Source organism: Microcebus murinus, chromosome 2 (assembly GCF_040939455.1).
Source record: "Microcebus murinus isolate Inina chromosome 2, M.murinus_Inina_mat1.0, whole genome shotgun sequence".
Classification (NCBI taxonomy): domain Eukaryota; kingdom Metazoa; phylum Chordata; class Mammalia; order Primates; family Cheirogaleidae; genus Microcebus; species Microcebus murinus.
In genome coordinates, this window is record NC_134105.1 from 4,505,001 (window position 1) to 4,516,368 (window position 11,368).

The 11,368-nt window shown below is 44.4% G+C and overlaps 1 protein-coding gene across 1 annotated transcript in view; it reads left to right on the forward strand.

Annotated features, from left to right (window-relative positions):
* The window catches only part of CA6 (carbonic anhydrase 6), a 24,147-nt gene extending 19,509 nt beyond the window's left edge, over window positions 1–4,638 (forward strand). The window contains exons 7-8 of the mRNA XM_020281880.2: window positions 2,126–2,249; window positions 4,184–4,638. Of these exons, the coding sequence (XP_020137469.1) occupies window positions 2,126–2,249; window positions 4,184–4,299 (240 nt within the window). The 3' untranslated portion in view covers window positions 4,300–4,638. The remainder of the gene's footprint in view (window positions 1–2,125; window positions 2,250–4,183) is intronic.
* The last annotated feature ends 6,730 nt before the right edge of the window (window positions 4,639–11,368 follow it).

Genomic DNA, 11,368 nt, shown 5'->3' on the forward strand with positions numbered 1-11,368 from the left:
AGCCCAGCCTCCGGCCATCTTTTTCTTAAAGTTTTCATTTACTGACTTGAGGAAAAGGTGAAAAAGACCCCTACTCAAGGACACCCACACATAAACATGTTGCCAACCAGGCTGGAAGTGCCCCAGAGGCCTGAAAAAAGCAAATCTACATTATCTCTGGAAAAATGTACCTTAAATGCAGATCTAGAAGAATTTTCACAAATAAATTTACCTGAGATTAGCTCAATTAAAAAAAAAAACCCACAAAACATATAAGGAAAAAGACACTACGAGTAGAGCCAGCAGAATCAGAACTATAAATATTTCAGATAACTACATCAAATAATATCAGATCAATCAGAAATATCAGATAATTAATATAAAAATGCTTGATATGTATAAAGAAGTAAGAAGTTTAAATATGAGGAAAGAAGAAAAAAGTGTAAGAATGGACAACCATACTTGGAAAAAGAAACTCAAATGGAATTTGGAAAATAGTGGAAAGATATAGTAGTAACTGGAATTAACAATCCAACGAATAAGCTCAAAAACATGTTAGGTGTAGTTCAAGAGAGAATTAGTTCCTACACTGCTGGTGGGACTGCAAATTAGTTCAACCTCTGTGGAAAGCAATATGGAGATACCTTAAAGCAATACAAGTGAATCTACCATTTGATCCAGCAATCCCATTGCTGGTCATCTACCCAAAAGATCCAATGACACTCTACAAAAAAGACACCTGCACTCGAATGTTTATAGCAGCACAATTCATGATTGCAAGGCTGTGGAAACAGCCCAAGTGCCCATCAATCCAAGAATGGATTAATAAAATGTGGTATATGTATACCATGGAGTACTATTCAGCTCTAAGAAACAATGGTGATATAGCACATCTTATATTTTCCTGGTTAGAGCTGGAACCCATACTATTAAGTGAAGTTTCCCAAGAATGGAAAAACAATGCACCACATATACTCACCAGCAAATTGGTATTAACTGAACAGCACCTAAGTGGTCACATAGGTACTGCAGTAATAGGGTATTGGGCAGGTGGGAGGGGGGCGGGGGGCGGGTATATACATATATAATGAGTGAGATGTGCACCCTCTGGGGGATGGTCATGCTGGAGACTCAGACTTGTGGGGGGAGGGGGGAAATGGGCATTTATTGAAACCTTAAAATCTGTATCCCCATAATATGCCGAAATAAAAAAAAAGAGAGAATTAGTAAAATGGATGACAGAGCAGAGAAAATTATCTAGAAGGCAACACAAGGAGAAAAAGAGATAGAAATATGAAAAAGAAGTAAAAGGACACAGAGAGTATAGTGGAAATGTCTAACAAATATCTAATTGAAGTCTTAGAAGAAGAAGAGAGGCACAATAGGGAGAAGGCATGATTTGACAAAATATTGACTGATAATTTTCAGGAAGAGTTGAAAGATATTGAGCCATATATTCAAGACTCCCAATGAGTCAGTCTCTCCCTCTCCCTCCCCCTCTCTCTGCCTCTCTGTCTCCTTTTCCCTCTGTGTGTATGTGTGTTTGTGTATGTGTGTGTGTGTATATATATATAAAACATATGTACATATATTTTATATATATGAAACACTGCACTAAACACTTCAAAGACAAAAGATTTAAAAATCTGTCAGAGAAAAAAGACAGATTGGCATGAAAAGAGTACTATTAGAATAAGAGTTAATTCAACACAGCAACGGTGAAAGTCAGCAGGCAGTGGTATCATATTTTTAAAGTGCTGAGGGAAATGAATAGCCAACATAGAAATTGTACATGCAGCAAAAATTCCTTCCAAGGATGTAGACAAATTATAGACATTTTCAGAAAAACAAAAATTGAGCCTACCAATTGATATACTTCTGTTTACTTCTTTCTCTCCTTTCTACCATTGATCAAATACTCGTAGAAAAGATGAAAAGAGATGTGTGCAGATACTTGTTGGAAGAATGGATGGGTAGATACATTCTGGAATAAGGCCTGGCGCATAGTACCCAGAACCTCCTCTGCGCTTGAGATCTTCTTACTTTATTAATAAGGGTTAATAAATCCAAGATGTAGTCCAATTTGTTAACTAAACACTTTTAAGTTGCCTCTTCACCTCTGTAATTCACCTCGTATTGTCCCCAGGTTTTGAAGCTAGAAAATTCCTTGCTGGATCACAAAAACAAGACCATCCACAATGATTATCGCAGGACCCAGCGCCTGAACCACAGAGTGGTGGAAGCCAACTTCGTGTACCACTCTAATCAGGGTGAGTGAGATCAACTCTTGTTTATATTTTGCAATCTGTCGACTCCTGTTTTGCTCCCTTCTCTGGGTGGACCCGTCTCCTCTGCAATAGAGAGGGAAGCAGAGTCACCTCCATGGCAGGAGGCCCAGATGGCCAACCGGACAGGGCTTGGGCAGAGGGCGAAGACTCACCTCCCCAGGCCAGGCAGAGATGCCGGTGAGTCGGGCGGAGGAGACAATGAGGACAGACAACTACGTGATTTATCACCTCCCTGGTCTTGGCTAGAGATAGTAGGAGAATCAAGATGACAACATCCAGAAGCTCTCATAAGAATATAGGTTCAAGTTAACCTTATTAAACACAACCCAAATAATTTCCCACACACTTTATCTTGGTCTGTATTGCAAACTCATGTCCAACTCCTCCTATACCTTCTCTCAGGGTGGGGTTAACTAGACCACACATTGTTTACTGCATTTGCTTGACGATCAAGCCCAGATACAAGGGTGCTGGAAGTAGGCAGGGCAGTCTAGCCCCCACTGCACCCTCTAATTCACTGGATCAGGCTCCAACTCTGTTCTTGACTCACCTCATTTCTGTGTTTGCAAAAATGTCAATATTCTGCAACCTTCCCATCTTTATGTTCTGTGCTCCCCTGTAAAGTTGTAGTGAACTGTACACATTCCCTGGATCCCTTGTCTTTGCGATATATTTCTGTTAACTACTCCTGAAACTTCTACATCCTCTGATACAATGGTATTGGTCTCCAATCAATATTGCCCACTCAATATTACCCTACCTTGATATGTGTCTTTCAAAACTCTTAAATTTCCATACCTCCCAGCCCCAGTAAAGGCCCATTTGTGACTTTCTCCCCATCTTTCCTTCCTGGTTCACGTATTGTTTTCTCCTATATCAGTTAATTCCTCCAATACATACTAAGAGAGGAAAAAACTGATGTCAGCTCTAATTATAATTTCCCCATATTATACTATACTGTTAATATAGAATATTAACAGCAACAATTCCTTTTTCCAAAGGTGAGGTCCAATTGCTAGCAGGCTACCCAAAGGGAGCTTAGACCCACCGATCTGTCTCCTCATTCTAAATTTATCATGTTCCTTAATAAAATTCTACACTATTCTTGCAACAGGCACCAACAGACTGGATAGTTTCCCATATACCACATCTTAAATGCTCCTTCCCTAGGGGCCACTCTACTTTGTCCTCATGAGAGAGCTCCGAAGTTCTAGGCACGTGCCCTGGGGCCCCACATTGCAATCTGCCTGTGAGTCCACCGTGGCCCTCCCTTCTGAGACTTGCTGTTTAAGGTCATTACTTCAACTCCCGGTAGATAATAGGAGGGCTTCTTCCCCTGCCCTCAGCCAAGGGATCTGAATGGCGGCCTCCCTCTGCTGACAACAGCACAGAAGACTGGGCATGTTCTCGCCCCACCTTCCTGCAGGCCCAGATTTCTGTGCAGCAGTGACTGGACCCAGGCACCACAGTTGCGTGTCTCATATCTCATAGTTCTGTAGAATTCTACCCCAGCTGGTGAATGTGGTTAACCCATCAAGGAAGAATGACCTATAGAACCAAGGTCAGTTACAAAAAACAAGACAGTAGCCAAACACAGATCTCTTGCAATTTATTTATTAGAAAACACCTACATACCCTCACGTAAGGGCCACCGAGCATTGCATGAAACCCAGGTCCAAGAATTCAGCCCTCTTCAACACGCCACACCCCTTGGATTCTGGAAGCTCCAAGCCCAAGTTCGGACATAGTGAAGGTGCTTGGAGCCAGTGGAATGTGGGAGCATGGAGGGCGTTAGTAGGAATCAAAAGTTTTCCCCCTAAATACGATGGGGAATGGCGTCTGGTTCTGGCACGTGCTCTGTTTTCACGAGGACCCTCCAAGTTTTGACCTTTTCCGACTAACTCTTCTTTTCCCAGAATACGTTTCATCCTCTGAGCTCCAGTCTCAACTAAGCAGGATCAACAAAAACCTCCTGTACTTGAGAAGACTTCTTGAAGACAAGAGAGCTAGAAGGCGCCAGTACTTTAAGTAGCCTGAAGCCTGAGCGAGGACTGAAGAGGAGGCCACCGCTGCAGCCACACCTTGCCCTGCCCACCACGACCCCTGGGCTCCCCCTGAGGCCACTGTTGATTTCGGATTAAACCAGGGAAACCATCATCCACAAATGGCAGTGAGATGGTTTGAATACACGAGAAGGGATCTGAGTCAGACGTCCCCAGTGGAAACTGATAGGAATAGAAATCTAAAGGGAAAGGAGCCCCACTTACCCTCCTGCGAAATCAGCACCTCAATCTGCGAAAATTGTGAACCAGCCCGAACCTCCCTCTAGCATTGAGATGTAATAAAATGATTTTGGAAATTTACCATTTAAGACGTTCTCTTTCCTGTTCCTTTGTACCTGCTCAAATATCCCTTCTCTGCCTTACCCGGGGGACACACACAGGTGAGGGCACAGAGGTCAAGGTGGGAGGGGTTTCCAGGACCAAGATCCAGAAAAAGGAAAGAGATTCTAGCTAGTGGTGCGATCTGGAGCCCGGGCCATGCCCTGGGCATCAGAGGGAGACAAGGGGCCGGGCGCGGTGGCTCACGCCTGTAATCCTAGCACTCTGGAGGCCGAGGCGGGAGGATCGCTCAAGGTCAGGAGTTCGAAACCAGCCTGAGCAAGAGCGAGACCCCATCTCTACTAAAAATAGAAAGAAATTAATTGGCCAACTAATATATATAGAAAAAATTAGCCGGGCGCGGTGGCTCACGCCTGTAATCCTAGCACTCTGGGAGTGCCGAGGCGGGCAGATTGCTCGAGGTCAGGAGTTCGAAACCAGCCTGAGCAAGAGCGAGACCCCGTCTCTACTATAAATAGAAAGAAATTAATTGGCCAACTAATATATATAGAAAAAAAAATTAGCTGGGCATGGTGGCGCATGCCTGTAGTTCCAGCTACTCGGGAGGCTGAGGCAGGAGGATCGCTTGAGCCCAGGAGATTGAGGTTGCTGTGAGCTAGGCTGACGCCACGGCACTCACTCTAGCCTGGGCAACAAAGTGAGACTCTGTTTAAAAAAAAAAAAAAGAGAGAGAGAGAGAAGGGATAAGAAAGAAGGCGGGCTCCTGGGAGAGAAGGAGGGAGGGAGAGAGGGAGGAGAGAGGACCTCACTGCAGACCCCTCGTTTAGTCCAGTGGTGCCTGGGCCTTGTTGCTACCAGACCCAGGTTCGAGTGCTCATTGCCACGTATGAGTCACGTGGGATGAGAGCGTAGTCTGTCTTTGAGTGCTGAGGCTTGATTAGTGAGTGTCCAGCAGAGTGGCCGTTATTTTTACTGGTCAGTTATGTGCCCCCTCCCTGCCCCTCCGGCTGAGCTCATCTGCTCCTGATTTCCTTTATCTGCTCTGTTACCACGTTGCTATTCCATACTGGTCTTTACCATGCCCAAAGCACTTCCACACCTGACTTCATTTAGCCCCGGCGGCCACCCTTGGGGACGTTACACGATCCCCAGCATACGGAAGAAGAGACCCCGATGCAGACTCGCCCCAAGGCCCCCAAGGAGTAGGTAAAAGGCCAGGATTTGAACCCAAGCCTTTTGCATCTGCATTCGTTTGACTGCAGAATTCTTCCTTTTCGTTTACTCAACAGGCTTCGTTGAGCACATGCTATGTGCCAGACATGGTGCTAAGTAGGGGCGTGGAGAGACAGGTGAGGGACGGACGATCCCTACACTCCTGAGCTCAAGTCCAGAGAGCAGCAGGGACATTTAAATAACCAGTCACCCTGCGATGGACAGAACGCCGATGTTTAAAACCTCCATGGGAGGGCTGGTGCTTGGCCTGGGTTTTGCAGGCTGAGAAGGGGTTCACCTCGTGAACCAAGGAGGGGCGGGGTACTCAGGCCAAGGGAGTGGCACGTGCCCGTGGGGAGATACACGGGGAAGTGGACACAGTTTGGTGTGGTCGGATCAACAGGTTCAAGGATGCTGGCAGGAGAGGAGGGGTGGCACCCAGGGGGAGGTCAGGCCGTCACCAGTACCTTCTGTGCCACTAAACGGCTTGGATTTTACCCTGTGGGTGATGGCAGCTATTGCAGGGTTTTAGCTGAGGAATGACATGGTGAGATGCATTCTTTCAGCCAGAAATGAGCATCTCTGATGAATGGGAGACACAACAGTGGACAATACGGCCAAGGAGTTTACATTCCTGTCTGGAGAGAGATACTATAAACAAATAAATGAAATGCTCTTGCCTGCATCCTGGGACCCAGCCCTCTCACCCCAAAACTCTATCCCCCAAAGCCATTAGTGATTGCCCTATTTGCAGCAAAATGCTGCAAACAACACAAAGATCTGTCAGTTGGGATTGGTTGACTAAACCAGAGTCATTCACATAATGGGGAACTGCATAAGGAATAATCTGTAGGTGCTATATATATATATTTTTTTAATTGAATTTTTGTTACTTTTTAGAGGTAGGGTCTTGCTATGTGGCCCAGGTTGGCCTCAAACTCCTGGCCTTAAGCTATCCTCCTGCCTCAGTCTCCTGAGTTGCTGGGAACTATAGGCATGAGCCACCATGCCCAGCTATAGGCTATATTTTTAAGTGGAAAAAGCAATGTATAGGACAGTGTATAGGTATGCATGCAACTTTACAGATGGCATAAGAAAAGTTGAAAATCTGAATATATTTAAGTATTTATTTATGTTTTCAGGCACAAACAAGGGAAAAAGGAACCAAAAATTAATAAAAATAGTTACCTAAAAGGAGTTGTCAGGGGAAAGAGTGGGGAGGGTGGGGTTGGAGGGGGGGTTTCCTGGATGCACCTTGTTTGGTAGTTTTGACTTTGGAAACTTGGGTTTTACATAATTATAGAACAAAATTAAATAAAGAAGGAAAAAAACAATCCCTAAAACTTAAACCTCAAGTTAACTTGGAAACATCAAAATATAGTAAAACAATCGAATAGTTGTACATTGATCTGACGGCACAAACCACGCAGAGAAGGATTTTTCCGTGTTGTTTTAAACACAGTATGTTTACCATACACAGCTGGTGAGGTACATCCTAAGGATGAGACGTACCAAGAAATCTTAAACAGCACTCACAAATCTTGTCAGTAATTATAATGGTATTGTTTCAAAACTCTGTGTGTGTGTGTGTGTGTAATTGCTATATTCTATTACTGTATATGTGTACATAGTTATGTTAATGTCCTTAATCATGAGATTTTTAGCATTAAAAAAAGAGATCCAGGCCGGGCGTGGTGGCTCACGCCTGTAATCCTAGCACTTTGGGAGGCCGAGGCGGGCGGATTGCTCAAGGTCAGGAGTTCGAAACCAGCCTGAGCGAGACCCCGTCTCTACCAAAAATAGAAATAAATTAATTGACCAACTAAAAATATATATACAAAAAATTAGCCGGGCATGGTGGCGCATGCCTGTAGTCCCAGCTACTCGGGAGGCTGAGGCAGTAGGATCGCTGAGCCCCGGAGATTGAGGTTGCTGTGAGCCAGGCTGATGCCACGGCACTCACTCTAGCCTGGGCAACAAAGTGAGACTCTGTCTCAAAAAAAAAAAAAAAAAAAAAAAAAAAGAGATCCAAATAAAAATTAAAAAGCAAGATAATTATACATTGGAATGGCAATATCAATATGCATTTATAAATTTCTGTTTCTAAAAAGCATGAATTTCCTAGGTCTGTCAATGAAAAGCCCTAGCAGCAACAACCTAGAAGCAATGAACACCCTTATAACCAGACAGTGGTCTCTAAACACCATTTTCCACTACAGGGACTCAGGGCTCCTGGGAGAAATAGCTGGTTCCAGATCTGGGGCAAGAATGTATACGATGAACCTGGGCTATCTTTCTTTTTAAGCCAGAAAACAAGAGATCTATCTAAGAGTCACGTGGAAAAAATCACTGGGGCCATCTTTAAGGGGCTGCTGGGACAACTTAAGCATCCAAAAGAACAATATCATAGCAAGAGTAATGACTGCAATGGGTTGAAACCCCAGATATGTCGACATGCACGAGCTCATAAGCGTCCTCAAAAAAAAAAAAAAAGAAAGAAAGCTCACTGGTCAGCTCTGGAGGTTGCTAGAGCAGCCCTTTAGTTTTCTGTAAATGGTCAAATAGAGGGGAAAAAGACAAGCATTTATCCTATGTTTCCTGTCCACATGCATTTCAGATTAATTTCACAGTCGGATGTATTAGTTTCCCATGGCTGCCGTAACAAATGACCACAAACTTCATGGCTTAAAAGAGAGGACATTTATTTTCACACGGTTCTGGACACCAGGAATCTGAAATCAGGTGTCTGGCTGGGCCAAGTTCCCTTCCAAGACTCTGGGGAGGGGATTCTCCCTCCATCTTCCATGCAGCGTCTGTTGGTCCTCGGGCGCTGCTGGCTTGTGGCCGCATCTTCTCTGTGTCTTTCTGCTGCTGTCTTGTAAGGACGCTTGTCGTCGGATTTACAGCCTACTCCATAATCCAGGACAACTGCACCTGGAAACCCTCACTTAATTACGTCTGCAAAGACCCTTTTTTGCAATAAGGTCATCTTCACGGGTTCTGGGTGGACATTCTTTGGGGGCAGCCACCATTCACCCCTCTGCAGTTGGTGAGGGAAGTTCTTGGGGGAATCCCAGCTAGTAAGTGCAGAAGGAATTATTCTGCAGCTTCAGTGGAATGAGGGACGCAGGTGATGATCACGATTGGCTCCTAACTCCACCAGATGGGAGATGCATGGGATTTTTATATTATTAATATAATGGATCATATTATAATGGATGCTTCAGGCTGACAGCCTTTGGAAACGCTGAGTAGTGTTAATGTCACTAAACAGGAAACAAGCTGACATTCTTTTTTTTTTTTTTTTGAAACAAAGTCTCACTCTGTTACCAGGGCTAGAGTACCGTGGCATCAGCCTAGCTCACAGCAGCCTCAAACTCCTGGGCTCAAGCAATCCTCCTGCCTCAGCCTCCCAAGTAGCTGGGACTACAGGCATGGGCCACCACGCCTGGCTAATTTTTTCTATATATATTTTTAGTTTGCCAATTAATTTCTTTCTATTTTTAGTACAGATGGGGTCTCGCTCTTGCTCAGGCTGGTTTCCAACTCCTGACTTTGAGCAATCCTCCCACTCGGCCTCCCAGAGTGCTAGGATTTACAGGCGTGAGCCACCGCGCCCGAACCAAGCTGACATTCTTTGCTTCAGGGAATTCAGGGCATAGAATGATGTGGAATTCGCCATAAAGCAGTTAGCTCCACAAGAACCATAAAATCCAAGTACCTAAGAAGAGTATCTGGGCCAGGGGTGGAGGCTCAGGCCTATAATGCCAGCACTTTGGGAGGCAGAGGCAGGAGGATCACTTGAGTCCAGAAGTTCAAGACCAGCCTGGGCAACATATCAAGACCCCTATCTCTACAAAAAGTTAAAAAATTAGCCAGGAGGCCGGGCGCGGTGGCTCATGCCTGTAATCCTAGCACTCTGGGAGGCCCAGGCGAGCAGATCGCTCAAGGTCAGGAGTTTGAAACCAGCCTGAGCGAGACTCCGTCTCTACTAAAAATAGAAATAAACTAATTGGCCAACTAAAAATATATATACAAAAAATTAGCCGGACATGGTGGCGAGTGCCTGTAGTCTCAGCTACTCAGGAGGCTGAGGCAGAAGGATTGCTTGAGCCCAAGAGATTGAGGTTGCTGTGAGCTAGGCTGATACCACGGCACTCACTCTAGCCTGAGCAACAAAGTGAGACTCTGTTTCAAAAAAAAAAAAAAAAAAATTAGCCAGGCATGGTGGTGAACACATGTAATCCTAGCTACGTGGGAAGATCACCTGAGCCCAGGAGTTCCAGGCTGCAGTGCACTATGATAGCACCACTGCACTCCAGCTTGGGTGACACAATGAGAACCTGTGTCTGAAAAAGAAGAGGAAGAGGAAGAACGAGAAGGAGAAGAAGGAAAAGAAGAAGAAAAATAGTAGTAGTAGTATCTGGCACATAATCAAAACATGCTGAATGAATGGATTAGCATCCACATAAAGAAATCCTAAAAATCAGTAAGAAAACAACTAACAACTCAAGAGAAAAATCATAAAAAGGGACAAACCAACAATTTACAGGAGGAGACACAGGGACGATCAATAAATTAATTCACACAGAGACTCCACCTCAGTGGTAATTAAGGCAATGACGAAACTACAATGAGATACCATTTCACAACCCAGACTGTCAAAAACTTTAAAGTCTGATGATAGGATGATACCAAGTGTCCTGAGCATGTGTTGCAATCTTCACCCAGTGCTGGGAGGAGTATCACCAGGAACAACCACTCCAAATCGGTTTGGCAATAACCTCGTAAAGATGAACAGGTGCATCTCCCATGACCCAGAAATTCCACTCTTAGGTATTTATTTTAGAGAGACGTGTATATACGCATAACAAACAAAAATGTTCACAGCAGCATTACTTGTCATTGAAAAGCACAGGAAACAACATAAAAGTCTGTCAACAGGTTGATGTTAAATAATGATATTTTACAGATCATATTATGTAGTAGTAAAGAATGAGTGAACTAGAATTAGAAATATTGGCATGGTAGAAATGTATGAACATAATGTTGAGCAACAAAAGCAAACAGCAGGAGAAATGGATAGCATAATATTTGTAAAAAGTTGAACAGGCTGGGCGCGGTGCCTCACGCCTATAATCCGGGCACTTTGGGAGACCCAGGTGGGAGGATTGCTTGAGGCCAGGAGTTTGAAACTAGCCTGGACAACAAGCAAGACCTTGTCTGTACAAAAAGTACAAACATTTTTAAAAACTAGCCGGGCGTGGTAGCTCATGCCTGTAGTCCCAGCTGCTAGGGAGGCAGAGGCGGGGGGATCGCTTGAGCCCAGGAGTTTGAGGTTACAGTGAGCTGCCTGGGCAATAGACCGAGACCCTGTCTCAAAATAAAACCCCAAATAATGATATCCTATACAGACCAAACATATGATGGTGGGGCTATAAGATTGTAACACTGTATTTTTACTGTACCTTTTCTGTGTTTGGATATGTTTAGATGCACAAATACTCACCATTGTGCTACAGTTGTCTATAGTACTCAGCACAGGAA